At 50.0% G+C, this 19,716-nt stretch overlaps 2 protein-coding genes across 3 annotated transcripts in view; one reads left to right on the plus strand and one right to left on the minus strand.

Annotated features, from left to right (window-relative positions):
• The first annotated feature begins 3,208 nt into the window (after positions 1-3,208).
• BRD3OS (BRD3 opposite strand) lies at positions 3,209-9,206 on the plus strand. Its single transcript, XM_030536045.1, has 2 exons — positions 3,209-3,283; positions 5,387-9,206. Exon 2 carries the CDS (start codon positions 6,323-6,325, stop codon positions 6,575-6,577), a length of 255 nt encoding a protein of 84 aa, XP_030391905.1. The 5' UTR covers positions 3,209-3,283; positions 5,387-6,322; the 3' UTR covers positions 6,578-9,206.
• Positions 9,207-13,256: 4,050 nt separating this feature from the next.
• Positions 13,257-19,716, minus strand: part of BRD3 (bromodomain containing 3) — a 53,574-nt gene continuing 47,114 nt past the window's right edge. For both annotated transcript variants that reach the window (XM_030536042.1, XM_030536041.1), the window contains exon 12: positions 13,257-17,753. In XM_030536042.1, the coding sequence (XP_030391902.1) occupies positions 17,638-17,753 (116 nt within the window). In that variant the 3' untranslated portion in view covers positions 13,257-17,637. The remainder of the gene's footprint in view (positions 17,754-19,716) is intronic.

The raw sequence follows: 19,716 nt of genomic DNA on the forward strand, positions 1-19,716 counted from the left end.
CCGGGCACCGCACAGAGGCACAGGGCAGGGTCGGGCACCGCACAGCGCACAGAGCAGGGCCGGGCCCCGCACAGGGCAGCACCAGGCACCGCACAGCGCACAAGGGCAATGGGGCAGGGCCGGGCACCGCACAGGGGCACAGGGCAGGGCCGGGCACCGCACAGAGGCACAGGGCAGGGTCGGGCACCGCACAGCGCACAGAGCAGGGCCGGGCACCGCACAGAGGCACAGGGCAGGGCCGGGCACCGCACAGCGCACAAGGGCAATGGGGCAGGGCCAGGCACCACACAGGGGCAGGGGGCAGGGCCGGGCACTGCACAGGGGCAGGGGGCAGGGCCGGGCACCGCACAGAGGCACAGGGCAGGGCCGGGCACCGCACAGCGCACAGGGCAGGGCCGGGCACCGCACAGAGGCACAGGGCAGGGCCGGGCACCGCACAGCGCACAAGGGCAATGGGGCAGGGCCAGGCACCACACAGGGGCAGGGGGCAGGGCCGGGCACTGCACAGGGGCAGGGGGCAGGGCCGGGCACCGCACAGAGGCACAGGGCAGGGCCGGGCACCGCACAGAGGCACAGGGCAGGGCCGGGCACCACGGAGCGCACTGGGCAGGGCCGGGCACCGCACAGAGGCACAGAGCAGGGCCGGGCACCGCACAGCGCACAGGGCAGGGCCGGGCACCGCACAGAGGCACAGAGCAGGGCCGGGCACCGCACAGCGCACAGCGCACTGGGCAGGGCCGGGCACCGCACAGAGGCACAGAGCAGGGCCGGGCACCGCACAGCGCACAGCGCACTGGGCAGGGCCGGGCACAGCACAGCGCACAGGGCAGGGCCGGGCACCGCACAGAGGCACAGGGCAGGGTCGGGCCCCGCACAGCGCACAGGGCAGGGCCGGGCACCGCACAGCGCACAGGGCAGGGCCGGGCACCGCACAGAGGCACAGGGCAGGGCCGGGCACCGCACAGCGCACAGGGCAGGGCCGGGCACCGCACAGAGGCACAGGGCAGGGCCGGGCACCGCACAGCGCACAGGGCAGGGCCGGGCACCGCACAGCGCACAGGGCAGGTTCGGGCACCGCACAGGGGCACAGCGCAGGGCCGGGCACTGCACAGGGCCACAGGGCAGGGCCGGGCACCGCACAGCGCACAGGGCAGGGCCGGGCACCACCCAGAGGCACAGGGCAGGGCCGGGCACCGCACAGCGCACAGGGCAGGTTCGGGCCCCGCACAGAGGCACAGGGCAGGGCCGGGCACCGCACAGCGCACAGGGCAGGTTCGGGCACCGCACAGGGCCACAGGGCAGGGCCAGGCACCGCACAGAGGCACAGGGCAGGGCCGGGCACCGCACAGAGGCACAGGGCAGGGCCGGGCACCACGGAGCGCACTGGGCAGGGCCGGGCACCGCACAGAGGCACAGAGCAGGGCCGGGCACCGCACAGCGCACAGCGCACTGGGCAGGGCCGGGCACCGCACAGAGGCACAGAGCAGGGCCGGGCACCGCACAGCGCACAGCGCACTGGGCAGGGCCGGGCACCGCACAGAGGCACAGAGCAGGGCCGGGCACCGCACAGCGCACAGCGCACTGGGCAGGGCCGGGCACCGCACAGCGCACAGGGCAGGGCCGGGCACCGCACAGAGGCACAGGGCAGGGTCGGGCCCCGCACAGCGCACAGGGCAGGGCCGGGCACCGCACAGCGCACAGGGCAGGGCCGGGCACCGCACAGAGGCACAGGGCAGGGCCGGGCACCGCACAGCGCACAGGGCAGGGCCGGGCACCGCACAGCGCACAGGGCAGGTTCGGGCACCGCACAGGGGCACAGCGCAGGGCCGGGCACTGCACAGGGCCACAGGGCAGGGCCGGGCACCGCACAGCGCACAGGGCAGGGCCGGGCACCACCCAGAGGCACAGGGCAGGGCCGGGCACCGCACAGCGCACAGGGCAGGTTCGGGCCCCGCACAGAGGCACAGGGCAGGGCCGGGCACCGCACAGCGCACAGGGCAGGTTCGGGCACCGCACAGGGCCACAGGGCAGGGCCAGGCACCGCACAGAGGCACAGGGCAGGGCCGGGCACCGCACAGAGGCACAGGGCAGGGCCGGGCCCCGCACAGAGGCACAGGGCAGGGCCGGGCACCGCACAGAGGCACAGGGCAGGGCCGGGCACCACGGAGCGCACAGAGCAGGGCCGGGCACCACCCAGAGGCACAGGGCAGGGCCGGGCACCGCACAGCGCACAGGGCAGGTTCGGGCACCACACAGCGCACAGGGCAGGTTCGGGCCCCGCACAGAGGCACAGGGCAGGGCCGGGCACCGCACAGCGCACAGGGCAGGTTCGGGCACCGCACAGGGCCACAGGGCAGGGCCAGGCACCGCACAGAGGCACAGGGCAGGGCCGGGCACCGCACAGAGGCACAGGGCAGGGCCGGGCACCGCACAGCGCACAGAGCAGGGCCGGGCACCGCACAGAGGCACAGGGCAGGGCCGGGCACCGCACAGGGGCACAGGGCAGGGTCGGGCACCGCCCAGAGGCAGGGGGCAGTTCCGGGCACCGCACAGCGCACAGGGCAGGGCCGGGCACCGCACAGCGCACAGGGCAGGGCCGGGCACCGCACAGCGCACTGGGCAGGGCCAGGCACCGCACAGAGGCACAGGGCAGGGCCGGGCACCGCACAGAGGCACAGGGCAGGGCCGGGCACCGCACAGCGCACAGAGCAGGGCCGGGCACCGCACAGAGGCACAGGGCAGGGCCGGGCACCGCACAGGGGCACAGGGCAGGGTCGGGCACCGCCCAGAGGCAGGGGGCAGTTCCGGGCACCGCACAGCGCACAGGGCAGGGCCGGGCACCGCACAGCGCACAGAGCAGGGCCGGGCACCGCACAGAGGCACAGGGCAGGGCCGGGCACCGCACAGGGGCACAGGGCAGGGTCGGGCACCGCCCAGAGGCAGGGGGCAGTTCCGGGCACCGCACAGCGCACAGGGCAGGGCCGGGCACCGCACAGCGCACAGGGCAGGGCCGGGCACCGCACAGAGGCACAGGGCAGGGCCGGGCACCGCACAGGGGCACAGGGCAGGGTCGGGCACCGCCCAGAGGCAGGGGGCAGTTCCGGGCACCGCACAGCGCACAGGGCACTGGGCAGGGCACGGGGCAGCGCGAGCCGCAGCGCCCGGCGGTGGATTGCTCGGCGCTCGTGCGTCTCCCCTGCCCATCGATGCTCTCGGAACTCGCAGCCGCAGCGGTTTCGTGGCGACGGGGAAGCCGAGGCCAGGGCGCGGCGGAGCGCGGCAGGTAGCGGGAGGGAGTGACGGGGGGGGGTATCGATCACCCCCCCCGCAGCAGTGACTGGGGGGTTGGGGTGGGGGTATCAATCACCCCCCCCGCAGTGACTGGGGGGTTGGGGTGGGGGTATGGATCACCCCCCCGCAGTGACTGGGGTATCGATCACCCCCCCCCGCAGCAGTGACTGGGGGTATCGATCACCCCCCACACAGTGACTGGGGGGTTGGGGTGGGGGTATCAATCACCCGCCCCGCAGCAGTGACTGGGGGTATCGATCACCCCCCCCGCAGTGACTGGGGGGTTGGGGCGGCGGTATGGATCACCCCCCCGCAGTGACTGGGGTATCGATCACCCCCCCCCCCGCAGCAGTGACTGGGGTATCGATCACCCCCCCCGCAGTGACTGGGGTATCGATCACCCCCCCCCGCAGCAGTGACTGGGGGTATCGATCACCCCCCACACAGTGACTGGGGGGTTGGGGTGGGGGTATCAATCACCCGCCCCGCCGCAGTGACTGGGGGTATCGCTCACCCCCCCCGCCGTGACTGGGGGGTTGGGGCGGCGGTATGGATCACCCCCCCGCAGTGACTGGGGTATCGATCACCCCCCCCCCCGCAGCAGTGACTGGGGTATCGATCACCCCCCCCGCAGTGACTGGGGTATCGATCACCCCCCCCCGCAGCAGTGACTGGGGGTATCGATCACCCCCCACACAGTGACTGGGGGGTTGGGGTGGGGGTATCAATCACCCGCCCCGCAGCAGTGACTGGGGGTATCGATCACCCCCCCCGCAGTGACTGGGGGGTTGGGGCGGCGGTATGGATCACCCCCCCGCAGTGACTGGGGTATCGATCACCCCCCCCCCGCAGCAGTGACTGGGGTATCGATCACCCCCCCCGCAGTGACTGGGGTATCGATCACCCCCCCCCCGCAGCAGTGACTGGGGGTATCGATCACCCCCCACACAGTGACTGGGGGGTTGGGGTGGGGGTATCAATCACCCCCCCCGCAGCAGTGACTGGGGGTATCGATCACCCCCCCGCAGTGACTGGGGGGTTGGGGCGGCGGTATGGATCACCCCCCCGCAGTGACTGGGGTATCGATCACCTCCCCCCCCCGCAGCAGTGACTGGGGGTATCGATCACCCCCCCGCAGTGACTGGGGGTATCAATCACCCTGCCCCCCCCCACAGTGACTGAGGGGTTGAGGTGGGGGTATCAATCACCCCCCTCGCAGTGATTGGGGGGTTGGGGTGGGGGTATCAATCACCCCCCCCCGCAGTGACTGGGGGTCTGGGGGGTGGGGGTTGGAGATATCGATCACCCCCCTCAAGTGACTGGGGGGCTGGGGGTATCGATCACCCCCCCCGCAGCAGTGACTGGGGGTATCGATCACCCCCCCCGCAGCAGTGACTGGGGGGTTGGGGTGGGGGTTGGAGATATCGATCACCCCCCTCAAGTGACTGGGGGGCTGGGGGTATGGATAACCCCCCCCGCAGCAGTGACTGGGGTATCGATCACCCCCCCCGCAGCAGTGACTGGGGGGTTGGGGTGGGGGTATCAATCACCCCCCCCGCAGTGACTGGGGGGTTGTGGTGGGGGTATCACCCCCCCCCCCACAGTGACTGGGGGGTTGGGGCGGCGGTATGGATCACCCCCCCGCAGTGACTGGGGTATCGATTACCCCCCCCCCGCAGCAGTGACTGGGGGTATCAATCACCCTGCCCCCCCCACAGTGACTGAGGGGTTGAGGTGGGGGTATCAATCACCCCCCTCACAGTGACTGGGGGATTGGGGTGGGGGTATCAATCACCCCCCCCCGCAGTGACTGGGGGCCTGGGGAGTGGGGGTTGGAGATATAGCTCATCCCCCCAGCAGTAACTAGTGGGGGTCGAAAGCAAAGCTCATCACAAAAGAGGCTAAGGGAGTTTGGGGAAGGGAACAACTCACTCCCCTAAAATATTAACAAGGGGACCAAAGTGAAGAAGACTAAAGCATTCCTGAAGCAGACTGAGAAGTACCTGCCGGACCCAGAGCTCTGTGACCGGTGCCTAGAGTGTTCTTTGCTCTGGGTGGGAGGATGTGAGCAGCCCTGTTCTTCATGTCACTCTAGGTTGAACAAAATGAAGGGTGAACCCCGGTGGGAAGCCAGTCTGCAGTAAGAAGGAAAGGCCCATGAATCAGCTTGCGAAGACCTTTACCACTCACTCATGTGCAACAAGGTATTGACACAGCACATTGTACCAGCCATGTCTATTTCACTGGGATTTTCCCAGCCGTACCCCCGGCCAAACTGTAATATTTGCTGCTTTTCCATTGAAGAGTCATGATTATTACTAGAGAACACATCTTTGGGAATTGGAAAACCAGAGATAACTTAATCGATGTGCTTCAGATACACTGCACCGACCAGACCCAGCGGGGATCTATTGCCCGGTGCTTTTTAATGAAGTGACTCATGCACACGCCTATCAATAAATCCATTTTAAAGGGTAAAGAAACCAGGCACAAGCAGTGAAATGGGCGCAAGTCTGGACTACGTTGACCTCCTATATCTCTGTTGTTTCACCGTTTAATTAAAATCTCTCTAAGGGGTCCGGATTTTTCTGAGCCAGCCATTAGCCTTTAGGCCTCCGTTTCAGGTTGTTGAGGCTGTCTCTCCATGGACTCCAGTACCAAATGGGGTGTGTGCACAATAAACCTTTGCAAAATGACAGGGCATCATCAATGTACAATCGGTCCCTCAGATGTCCTAATTTATTACACTGAGAGTAAGCACAAGTCTTCTATGGTGCTGTAACATACAGACGAGTCTGTGTCAGAAGTGTTGTACAGCATGTTATGCATGCTGACCTATATGTCATAAGCCCCAATAGTGCCATAGCTAAGGTAGATTGCCTTTTATCTCAGAGCAGTAGGAGCAGCATTGTACCCTGGCTTATACCTGTGAAGCCCCGATTAAGCCAAGGAATCCACTACAGCGCTTGAGAGCTGGTATGAAACACGTTTAGTCTCCAGTGTCATTCCAGAGTGAATGACAGGCTGAGTAATGAATGGACGGGTGCCACTAGCTGAAAAAGCCTTATCTGAGAGCTATGCCAGGCTTCGTTACAGGGACACTTCGTTGCTCATCTGGCAGCAGCAGCAGCAGAAGTTGGAGACTGTCCCACCTGGTACATACTTGAGTAGAAGCCGGAGTATGTGGTACTCGCAGTATGGTAACGAGGCCATCCTGGTACGGGACAAAAACAAACTGGATGTCTCCAGAGACACTGGGCAATCAAAGTTTTGCATGATTATGTAATTTTAAAGGCTTCGTCTCAGAGATCTGTGCATGGCAAACATACATGTGCTAGGCCTCAGGCAAGTTCTAACAAGCATTTTCATTCAAAAGCCACTATTAATATTAATGGCAGGTTTGGTTACATTGTTTCCCATCACTGCTGACTATTAGATAATTGGGATCAACCTACCAAGGTTTAGTGTGGTACGAAGAGATGAAGACTGGGGACACCTTACTAGAGGAAAAGGCCAAAATGTTAAATCAAGGGATCAGGCTAAAAAAGAAAGAGACATACTGTCTTCCTTGTGTGTCTAACTGCTTTATGCCTGACCTTCCCTCTGATTGGGTACCAATGTAACTGTTTCACTTATGGGTGTGATTGTGTTACTGAAATCATTGTATCACTATAGTCCCTAGTGTGAATACACATTGGTATAAACCTGTCTTCCACCTGTGTAGCTTATTCCCCTTTCCTTACAAGAATAACTATTCTGGCATAAGCAAGTTTATACCAATATAACAACATCAGAGGCCAGGGGCGGTTTACCATTTTAACTGTACCACTATCATTAGAACAGTACAACTTTTGTGTGGGGACTGGTCCTTAGAAGATTATTAAAACTGAAAGGATGTTTGAAGTTTAAATTTATTTTCACTGTTGATGCCACTGATTTCTGTTACGTATCTCAGTGAGACTGAATGATGAAAATAGGCTAGTCAGTTTCACTTGCCAGTCCTTATACACTAGCAAAATTCTGCAATGGCGGCCTTCCAAATGCATCTCAGCAATGTTGGAGTCCGAACTGCTTTCATTTGAAATGATTCTTCAGAATGCTTCTAGTGAGCCTGTTCTGCAAAAATACACAGAACCTTCATTTTGGACGTTTCCTGTCCCCTTTTCATATTTTCCCTATAAATGGTCTCTTACAATCTCAATTCATGATCTGGCAGTTGAGTTGAATAATTTACAGTATTAAGCAGAATAGGGAAAGGATGTACTGAATGAAGTTACATGTGGGCTTTAGAAAGGTCTGGGTAAGGGAGGTGTATAAAGGCAGTTGCTTCTCTCTGATATTACAGTTTAGTGTCATGGAGGTACCAATCTGGAGGCATCATTCTGTGAAGTCAATAGGACGACTCACATGAATAATACTCTGCTTAAGTAACAATTGCATGGGTCACATAATAGTTCAAAAGCATATCACCAGAATGATGACTGAATCATCAGATAGGCAAGGATAGATTTAGGAGAGTAATAATGAAGAAAGCTTCTGTTAAACACACACATCGCTTGGTAAGGGTTGAAAGGAAAGAAATGTCTGAAAGAAAACAGGAGTGCTACAGCCATAGGTCAGCTGCAAAAGGGATTTCCTTGTTCAAGCATTCTGTATAGTTGAACCTTAATGCATGTAACAGTTATGCATTTAGCCTTCTTAATGTGTCTCACTCTATTTATGCAGTTCCTATTTCAAACAAAAATAATGGGAGTGTCCATTATAAATAAAGCTAGGAAGGATTGTTTATTTAAGTTTTGACAAACAACTTCTTGTATTTAATTGTAGTTGATATCAATATTTAAAAAATTGTGTCCAGAAATTATTTTTGTCAGTTGTTAAAGTCTAAAGGATTTTTTAAAAAACCAGACTTCTACATCTGGAAATGAACACTGGGGTCTGGCTCCCAGTTGTGTCTGCCATCGCTACCCTATTGTGTATATTACGGCTTGATCTAGCCGGGCAGGATCAAGCCCATAGAAATCATGGGATTTACATGGCTCATCCAGCACATGCTTAAACTCAAGCATGTGCACAGTCCCGTTGACTTCGGTGGCACTAATCACATGCCTACAGATAAAATGCCTTAAGGATTTTGCTGGATCAGACCCCTGGACTCCAATTCAGCCAGGTACTTACTGCGGCCCTGGCCCTGATCCAACAAAGTACTCGGGCACCTGCTTAACTGACTTCAGTTAGGCTACCCATCTGTCTAAAGCTATGCATGTTGCAGAATTGGGCCCATTCTCCTGTACTTCTCAGTAGTCATTAGGCTTATTCCAAGAAGTTTTATTTTAAAAACTTTTTAAGCACCTTAAAGTTTCTTAATATACAGAAAAATTCGGTATCCAGCCTTCTCCCAAGCTAAAAATAACACATCCATTCTACTGTGGATGAACTAGTTTTTGTGCACTCAGCACTTACTGTTAGCAAGTGCATTCACTAGATCAGAGTTACCCCTGATTTGTTTAGCTGTTACTATTTATGCATGTATCCATGACTATGGCAAAATACTGTATGTTCAGAAAGTTTAACTTGGGCCCTGATCCTGCAAACACTTATGCATAGACTTTATTTTACACACGACCTTGGTCTCCTCTGGACTATTCGGGTGGGTAAAGTTAAGCATGTCTACAGGAGCAGACCTTACACGGCACTAAGGGGATGTTGTATTGCTTGCTTTTCTGCACATCCCTCTAAATGTGATTGTATATTTTCTCATTATTTAGTATTAATGTATTCTCAGTAGTCTTGGCAGATTTGGTGGTATGACTAGTATGAACCGAGTTTCTGTAATTAGTTATGCAGTGTTGGTGCAGTTATTGTAAATGCATTTGTTGTCTATTGATGTCAATTAAAATGGTTTGAATGTGTCATCTGTACCAGCTGTTTTTTCTTTTTCACATTAACTACCTTAGCCCGTCTGATTATTATTTGTATTACAGCTCAAAATACTGACCAAGGTATTGGGCAGGTAGGTATTTATGCAGATACACCCAGTTGGGGATTGTATTAATTAGGGGTGTCTGATTGCCATCTATTCCTTAACGTAAGGATGAGTCTCTCAGAACAGAAATCTGCAGCCGAGGTTACCTGTGGTTAGCTAGTTGTGGGTGAGGCTGGAGTCTCCAGGACAGTGCTGTTGCACAGCTGCTCAGTCTTCATTGCTGATTCAACAGCCCAAAGGTTTTGTGAACTCTTCCTGTGGAGCTTGAGATGGGATTTGATGGGTACCCCTGCTGTCGCTGCTTCTCATGTGCATGAAGGGCTACAGTGAAGATGTCAAAGCGAGTCCACTGAGCTGACAGGGAGCCATATGCTGTCCGTCCTTTCATAGATTCCAAGCCAGAAGGGACCACAGTGATCATCGGGTCTGACCTTCTGTATAACCCAGGCCAGAGAACTTCCCAGAATAATTCCTAGAGCAGATCATTCAGAAAAAACATCCAATCCTGAATTATGTCCAGTAAGGACCCACAGAGTCCTGCTTACCTTCTAGCTAAACCCCCAGGCAGTCTAACAAGTACAGCTAAGCCTCAGTGGAGCCGCCTGATTGGCTAAGGGGATCAGCATACTTGCTCTTAAGACCAGCAGCAGTAGCAGGGTGCTGTCTGTTCAAAGCATGTGCTACAATGGCGCCTGCTTGTTCCCAGCCCCGCTGCTGCCTTGGATCCAGCCGTGCCTCACTACAGGCAACCCAGCTCTGATTCCTGACATCTGGCCTCTTGCTCCCAGACTGACCTTGGGCTTCAGCTCCTACAACTAGGCACAACTGCCCGCATCCCACTCCCTCACAATTTAAAAATAGCCAGTGATGGAGAATCCACCATGCCCTGGCTAAATTGTTCTGACACCTACTTACCCTCTCTGTTAAAATTTTTTTTACAGTCTGAATTTCTCTAGCTTTAACTTCTAGCTATTGAATCGTATTCTATCTTTATCTGCTAGATTGAAGAGCCCATTATCAAATATTTGTTCCCCATGTAGGTACTTACAGACTGTGATCAAGTTCTCTTTAATCTTCTCTTTGTTAAGCTAAATAGCTTGAGCTCCTTGAGTCTATCACTGGTAAGGCAGGTTTCCTGATCCTTTAGTCATTCGCATGGCTCCAGTTTATCAATATCCTTCTTGCACTGTGGACACCAGATCTGAACATGGTATCCAGCAGCAGCAGTCACAGGAGAGCCAAATACAGAGGTGAAATAACATCTCTAATTCCTACTTGAGATTCCTCTTGGCCAGCTTGAGGTGCAGTGGCAAAGTGGTTGAGGTGCGTTACGACAATCCAACAGGTCATGTATTCAAGTCTAGATCAGTTTCACACTGAAAAGCTGCCTCCAGCTCACTCAGCTGCAGCATAGGCACCTGGATCCATAGGGTTGGGGAAGTCAAAAGTGGTTGATGAAAAATGACACACAGTGTAAACCACGTCAGCCTGATGGGCCATCTGTGGCTCAGGGCAGACGTTGCCTTTTCTGGGACAGCACATCCTGTGGAAGGAGATCTCCTGCAGCAGAAGAGAAAGAGAGAGAGACGCCATTTAACAATAATAAAACTACAGGAAGAGAGTAAATGTCATATCATTTTTAGTGCTGTCATGTAGGAATGGCTCGTGGCTCTGGGTGTCCCTAAGCATCTGACTGCCAGAAATTGAGCGTGGACGAGAGAATGGGTCACTGAAAATTGCCCTGCTCTGTTCATTCTCTCTGAAGCATCTGGTCCCAGCCGCTTTCGGAAAACAGGATACTGGGCTAGATGGACCATTGGTCTGACCCAGTACAGCTATTATTATTTTTAAAGGGGATGGAGATGCAGGAGCAAACCCTCTTGGGGCTCAGCTATCCCTGTCCTTGGGGTATATAGTGCTTGAAAATAAGACCTAAAATAGCCAGCACATGGCAGAAAAATGTGTACCTAGCCAGATCTGACTGAGTTGCCTCTCACAGGCAAACCGCAGTCTTAGCCACTTGAAAGTAGCTCCAAGGTTTCCAATACCAATTGGTCCAGCTTTTAATTAACCCCCTGACTATGCCCAGTGGTGCTGACTGTGCCTCTTACAGGTTATTATTAATAAAACACTTACCTCTCTTGCACATTTGCTGGCTCACAAGACAGACTGGACCAACCAACTGTTGCTAGAATAGCAATGGCTGCTGCGTAAGTGGGGTCAGTGTTGGTAAAAATTCCAGCATCTGGCATTAGTTTTGGCCAGTTCAAAGTAATTAACTGGTGCCTAACCAGCTGTTAAACCACAGTGAAATTCCTCAGCTTCCCTCTTTTAATATAGCACTTCCCAAGTCAAGATAACAGGCCTGATTCTCATTTAACCTCTGGTCCTTTACCCCTCTATAACTCACTGAAAGTGAGTGCAAATGTACATTGCCAGAATGGCATAACCTTGTCTATGCCTTATGCTCTGTAATTGTTACAGAGATGTAGCTTAGCCAAGATCCTTCAGGTGGGGAACATAATGTTGACCTCACTCACCTACCCCACCGTAACAACTGTCTGTGCCTTGTTTCCACTAGGATTTTACAGCAAGATAGCTAATGCGTGTTAGCAACAACCTTGCTCTTAAAAACCCATCTTTTTGGCAGTGAAGACGCAGTCTCAGAATTAGTCATGAAGAGCCAGCTAGTGGATGCAGGTGGGCAGATGGAAAGGGGAGAGTACTGTTCTACCACTTGCAAACGTGTGCAGATGACAGCTGGAATCCCAGCACCTGGGACGAAGCTCTGACCCTATTGTAATCAATGGGAGTTTTGCTATTGACTTGATTGTGACCAGGACTTCTCTCCTGGAGCGCAAAGGGCAGTCATGCAAATATCAGGCACACCAAGTATTTTCTTTTTTTTTATTTTTGTTCCCCTGGAAATTTCTTTGGAAGCCCCAGAGAAATGTATCAAGAGCTTTCCATGTCCTACATCGAAGGGTTGGGTCTTGGAGGTATGGAATGTTTAACCAAGAGAGTCGTCCGTTAGACATTTGAGTAAAGAGCTGTCTACAAAAAGCAAAGTTTTAAAACCATCTGAATAAAAATCAGTTCCCTTCTCAGTAAATCAATTTGCATCTCCTTGGTGACCAGGATATCATCTCTCTCTAGTTCTCTGGTCATCCATGGAGTCTTCTAGAAAAACAGGGCAGACGAGACCTGAATTTCTGATGTAAAAACAAACCAAAAAAAAAATGAAAAAATTTAAACCAAACCAATGCCCCTTCCCCCAGATTCTTTTCAGGTAAACTTCAAGAACCATGCTGCAGCTTACCTATGCCCCCAATCCTGCAAATAGACCCACACTCCAGGCAGGGCCCCTATTGATTTCAGTGGGAAGGATCCTCTACATGGATCCAGTTGCAGGATTAGGGCCTAAAGCGGGATGGTTGCTGAAAAATAAATCCTGAACAATTAGTTGGGGAAACCATGGAAGCAATAGCCTAGATCACTCCAGCAATATGGCCCTGAGTCAGCAAAGTACTTGAGGCCTGGTCTAGATAGTTTTTGTACCAGTGTGGTTCTTTTTTTAACCAATATAGTTTTACAGTACAATCCATAATATGAACACGGTTAACCTGGGATACAGGTGCCTTATACTGGTATAGCTTATTCCCTTGCTTGTACAGGAAACACTATACCAGTAGAAGCACATTTATACCTGTATAACTATGTCCACACTAGGGGGATTATACCACTTTGACCATACTGGCAAATGCAAAGTGGTGCCACTTGCATGTGTAGACAAAGCTGTAAGCACATCCCTATTCAACAAAGCACTGACTACATTGGGATTTATGCATGCTCTTGAAGTTAACCAGAGACATAAGTACTTGGCAATATTACTTAAGTGCTTTGCTGAATCAGGACCTCATATGATTTCAACCATGGTGAAGACCCAGGGGGAAGGAAGGAAACAAGCAATGTATAAAACTTCACACGCACAGGCATTTTTTTTTTATTATGAAAACAAAACAAATGCCCCAGGAGAGGGGTCCATGATTACCAGGAACATCAAAGATTACTTTCTAACTTTTTTAATTCTGTTGTGTCGAGGCCAGCATTTGCAATAAACAAGCTAAAACTAGTTACATTGACTCATTCTTCAGTAACTGACTTTTACAGGAATATACTAGAAATGGCACTAAAAAGTCTTAAGAAAAAGAGTTACGGTAAATTTGCATGCACATCATACAGAAAAGTAACATTGGTTTTAAATATTAAAAAAAAAAAGGAAAAACGGAACAAAACGTACAACAACAAATTGTTTTGGAATTGTTATGCCAGTTATCGGAGCGTAAGCTCTAAAAGGCCCGTGTCAAATCCTAGCTGGTGGGTTGTTTTATTTACTTTTAAAAAATGATTTTTTAAAAAGATATGCAAATACCATTTTTAAAAAATGCATCTAACCATTTTACAAGGATGAGAATGCTGCTAGTGTAATGACCTCCTCCTGCCCTGTATTAATCTCCTATAACTCACAGCCTGCCCACAGTTGCACCATAATGCTAATTGCTTGCGTTTTAGAACATGTATTTTTAAAATCCATTACTAAAAAGGTTTTTTTTTTGTCATGCCCCAACTCCCACCCCTAGTTCCATCCCTAGCCTTAAAAAACATCATTTAAAAAAAGGAAACAAATTAAAAACTGGTCTAAGAGTCCCAAAAGTAGAGAGAAAATTAAATTAGGTAACTGCTGTCTGATTCCACCAACCAGAGAACACTTTAATGCGTGTGTGTGTGTGTGTAAAAAAGTAGTAACTAGTTATACATATTTTTACATTCTGAATGGAAATCAGTTCTACAATTTCAAACCCTGTTGATAGGAAAGTTTAAAATCACAGCAATAAAAACACTGAATGTGTTTTGCCTCAACTGTATCTATTCAGTGAAAAAGTTTTAATCAACACATTCGTTTTCTAGGTGAACTAGGGCCTGATCCTTGGGAGGCCGATGTTCCTCAGCTTCCATAGGAGTCTGGGCCTTATGCTGTGACAAGAAATAGGCTTAACCTATGATCATTTTATAAAGCTTTTAAATGATATATTGACACGGGTTGATTAGGGACATGCACATTCTTCTCCTTTCTGCTGTGGGCACCCCCCACCCCCATTTTCTTACAAGTATCAAACTTATTTTTATTTACTTGATATAAACACTCTGGGGCAGCTCATCAGCTTGTGTGAATTGCCACCAATGACTATGTCCCTGAGTGAATTTCATATTCATTTAATAGATGTAACCCAGATGCGCATGGGGGAGGATTTCAATATGAAGGAAATAGCTTATTTCTCAGGATTTTTTTTGCCAGATTGGCATTGAATTGTTCAGATCTATTTAAAACCAAATAGTCCTCAGTTTCTTTTAACACGCATTAAAGGTTAAAACAAAAACAAAAAGCAAAAATGCAAATCCACCCTTCAAAAAGAAAATAAAACCACCAAAAACAACAAAAAACCACCATAAGCTCTAATTAGATGTATATTACATTTCCTCACAGTAACATTTAAAAATATATTACTAAGGATCTGTTTGGGGGAGAAGTTTTGTTGTTTTTTTAATTTAAACAACGAAGGGCAGTTTTAAAAGAAATATAAGAACTAAAATGAACCTCAGTTTAATGGAAAAGGTAAATTGTTAATTTCGGTAAGATGCTGGATACCCTCATTGATCATTCCATGCAAATGCTTTAGGACCCAATCCTGCAAGGCCCTGAGCACCTCCTGCAGAAAGGCTGAATATCCCATTGATTTCAAAGTGACTAGTGGCTCTTCAGCAATCTATAGGAGGCATTCAGTGTCTTACAGAATCAGGCTCCATTCCTTTAGCACAACAGGATAATGTGTCCTGGGGCTCTGGCAGATTCTGTGTACAGCTGCTGCTGATTTTGTCATTAAGACACATACACAGAGCCGCTTCAGTTGCATTAAGAGTTATGTATGAATAACTCACCATCTTTCCTGAAATGCTGACTGAGGTGACGATGATGTAGTTTGCAGTCAGATGCAAGGGTAAGGCAGCTATTTCATCTCTGATAGTCTATCCTCTAAAAGTCTTGTCCAATAAAATGTGGTTACATGGGAATTGAGTGACAATTGAGCCTGGATACAGTAACTTTTGCACCAAAGTGAACATTTTAGAGCAAAGATGCCCCAAAGTGCAAGCCATGGTGTTCTAGCAACAGGCCCCATGGATTCCCTCTTTCAAAAAGGAGGTGCGGCCCACCTGGACCACACGTCCCAGCATGCAACATTTTCTCTCCAGCTCTTTGGAAGCTAAACTTGCTGGGAACATTGCATGCTGGGATATGCAGTCCTCATAGGCCACACCGCTGTATTATAAAATGAGGCCAGCTGCAACCTGCACCACTTTATGAGGATAAGGTGCAGCCCGAAGGCTCTTGGCAGTCTGCTAATATGGGCCTCTGCAGGGCAAATGTCAAAGCTTCCCATGATAGAGGCAACGAAGTAGCCTCAGGGAACTGGGGGTCGGATAGGGAAAAGCATAACTGCTGTTAAACTCTGTATATTTTTTTTCCTTTACAATAAAAAGTTTTTTAAAAAAAAATCAAGAATTCAATTTACTATACATTTCCGCCCCTCAGATTACAAAGTTTATATTATAGAACTGGGGTTTTCCTAAAATTGGATTAAAAAAAAAACCGAGAAAGATCTTGTGGAAAAATTACAAAGAAGATAAAATAAAAATGTGCTGCATCCGGAAGTCATCTATACCTGTAAGTCTCCAAATTCTGTACAAAAAAAACAAGAGAAAAGAAGGAACAAAAACAAAACAAAGATTGAGCACACAAAACATGATAGAGCACCGACACAGGAAATAATGGACTGTAGCACCTGTAGGTAAAAAGTCCAATACATTTAAATAAGGTCTCAGATTTTTTTTTTTTTTTAGACTGGTTCAAACCATTTAAAAAACCTCTGCATTTCTGCTGTTCTTCATAATGCAATTTTCTTAATGTTTCAAATGACCAATGGTGTTAATAAATAAAGTATTTATATATACATGAAATTAGGGACAGTGACGATGGAGTATGTGATGCAGCAGTGCAGGTTTAAACATTAGGCTGGACTCTCATAGAAAATTGCTGAGCCTTATGAAAAAAAAGTCTTTTTTTTCTGGTTTTCTGACCCCCTCCCCCTTTTTTTTTCCCTTGAGGTAAAAGTTTCAGTGTTTGGAAACCTGCACCCTGCGAGACACAGAAGTAGCGTTCCCTCCTAGGAGCTCCTTGCTCATACAAAGATAGGATAAAAAACATTCAACCTCCCTACTCCATTCCATTGGTGATGTGGCCTGGGCTGAAGCTGCAGTGCTCACTTTATCTCCAACCTGTCTATAGCCTCTAATTTGGGAAGGTACTTGGAGCACATATCTCATTTTGAGCATGTGGGTCGTTTCCTTGATGTCAAGGGGTCTGGCTCGTTAGGGTGGTTGAAAATTTTTTGATGGGAAGTTGGAGGTTTTCAGCGACACAAAGTGTCTGTTCTCCTCAAAAAAATGTTGATTTTTGTTGAAAGACTAAACATGTTTTATTTTTTCAACAAAAAATCAAAATTTTGGAGGGGGGCAGGGAATTCTGACCAGCTCTATTGCTCACATGCTTAAAGTTAAGCACATGCTTAAGTACCTTCCTGAATAGGAGCCTTCTTCTCTATCCCCCTCCCCCAAAAGGATACATTTTAACAATCCACAGTACATGAGTTTTTGTTTTTTTATGTAAAAAGATGATAGCATCTGACATTTTCATCACACTGTAGACTTGGAGATTAAGAATACTAGTGCTAATAACAAATACACCAACTAGTTCAAAAGCTAACATCTTTCAGATACAGTACCATTTTACAGAGATTTCTTTTTTAAAAAATTTTTTCCTTGCGTCGTAGTGAGCCAGGTTGGGTGTATTAAAAGGGGGGGGAAAAACAAACAAACAAACAAAAAAAACACCTGTATACTACACCTTGCAGATTTTTCTATGGATCTCTTGTTAAGAGTTCAAAGTTCTTGTCACATCCAAGCAACCATCTTCAGTTAAAAAATTTAGAGACTTTACGCAAAGTGAACTACTTATCATAAAGTCTAGTCACACACACACACAAAAAAGATCTTTGACCTATTAAAAGCAAAGAAAAAAATTGGAAGATATCTTTTATAACACTGAATTTAAAAAAAAAAATTTAAAAATGAGAGGAAAAAACCTGACCACCGTGGAAAAAGAGTAGTATATTAACCATAGAAGGGAACACTGCAGAGTATTGGTGTGTATGTTGTCCATTTTTTTTTTTTGTTAAGTGTCTAGTTTATTCTGAATCACTGCTGTCCGAACTGGATCCACTTGAACTGCTGCTTCCGGATTCTGAGGAGCTGCTGCTGCTGAGACGGGAAGGGCCTCCGGATGGAACCGAGCCAGACTTTTCTAGAGGGAAGTGGGTTGTGCATCATTTATTTGAAAGATATGTGAACTATGAAAGATTTATTCATATACACCCCTCTCTACACTCTTCCCACCCTTGGGTTGAACAGTCTAGGGGCTCGTATGGTACAATCCGATAGCTAGGGCAACATCCAAAACCTCTGGAAAATTGGAGAAGGCCTTAAAGTGGAACTGCCCAGGTAGCAAGCTTTTTAAGCAGCCAATTATTTTAATAGCAAATGTTTAATGGAAAAAAACCCAAAACCAAACAACCCACGATAAATACAACTTGAATCTCAGGTTGGTTTCAACTGGATGGCACAAGTACATAGCCCACTCTCAGTGTGCAGGGCCTGAAGCTGGCTAGCACAGCCTCCACCTGGGCAACTTCCACCAGCTGGACTCCAGCTGTTCTTTAAAAGATTCACACCAGTACAGCTAAGAGGAGAATTCAGCCCGTGGATTTTGCTGGGGACTATTCAGTGGGTATTTCCCCCAAGCTCTGGGTTCTGTACATTCTTGGAGAGCCAACCCAGGGAGATGAATAATGTTTGTTGGTAAAATTTTCCTGTAGGAAAAAGGCAGGTTTATCAGATTATCAATACAAAAGTTCTACCCCAGCTGGGCAAGATCTAAGCTTGGAGGCTGTCAAGCCTGTTATTCAGTCTACAGCCTTGTCTACATGAGGAAGTTGCACCAGTTTAACTTAGGCTACATCTACACTATGAGCAAGGGGTGTGAGTCCTCTCCTCATGTAGACACGCTCGCTGTAGTTCTCATTGAGCTATGGTATAACTAGTAGCATAGCTGGGGTAGCATGGCTCACGGCTGCAGAGGTCCAGTTTAGTGGTGCTGAATATGTACCCACTGGTTTAACACTGATTTGTACACAGCACTGCTAAGCCATGCTTCCACTGCCATTATCTGTGCTACCATGGCTATACTATTTATACCCACATTAGCTGGATGAGAGATAGAGAGAGAATGTGTACACGAGCAGGGGAATAACAGCCCTAGCTCATAATGTAGATGTGGCCTTAGATCAGTTTTTAAACCAATTTTGTTAAATGAGCGCAAACCCTTGCATAAACACTCTTCGTTCAGTTTAGCCTTAACTATTACTTCTTTCATACGGCTTGGATAGGTAGCAATGGCTACAAAATTTATGTCTAGGTTTGATAGACAGTACAATTCCTGCACCAGTGAGCTGGGGAATGTCTTTCAGGCCCCGTGCGAAAGAACAAAGGGGACACTCAGCATGTGGCGTTATTGAGTTGAGCGTCAAGGAGTTTAGTGTGGCTGCTGTGAGACCGCACAGGCACACGGCATTCAGCCGCAGAATGTACCAAAGCAATTGTTGCTGTTCATAAGGTCCGTGGATTGGAGCCCCATGATATTCCAGCCGATTTCCTGATAAGCGCGACACAAGACCCGACCCTATCGCAGGTGTTGTTGAAAGGTCGAACTCCGGTCCAGCGTTAACACCAAGATACTTTGGGTTAGCCTCATGCCTGACTCTCTTGCCACGGAACTGCGCACGGAGTTTGGTATTAGTAATTTGATGGTTCAGATGGAAAGCGGTCACTACTGGTTTTTTTTGAGCTAGGCCCAAGTTTCCAGCATTGGAATTAATCAGCCATTGTGGTAGGATCTAGGATTAGGGTGCAGTTGATGGTATGAAGGCTTGTGTGCTGAACAGGTAGAGCAACGTCATCCACATACATGAATTTCCATCACTGGGATATCCACAATGTATAGATTAAAAAGTATCTGGGCCAGGATGGAGCCCTGAGGGATGCCCAAGTTAAGAGTTCTTGGTCTACTGATCTGGCTAATAAGGTGCAGCTTAAAGCAGCAGTCGCCAGTCATTGCTGCCAAGAGAGGGATCGTTTGCCAGCAGTGAATGATGCGGGAGATTGAGGAGGAGGCCCTGTTTCCAGACAGTGTCATATGATGAGGACAAATC

This window comes from Gopherus evgoodei, chromosome 16 (genome assembly GCF_007399415.2).
Source record: "Gopherus evgoodei ecotype Sinaloan lineage chromosome 16, rGopEvg1_v1.p, whole genome shotgun sequence".
Lineage (NCBI taxonomy): Eukaryota > Metazoa > Chordata > Testudines > Testudinidae > Gopherus > Gopherus evgoodei.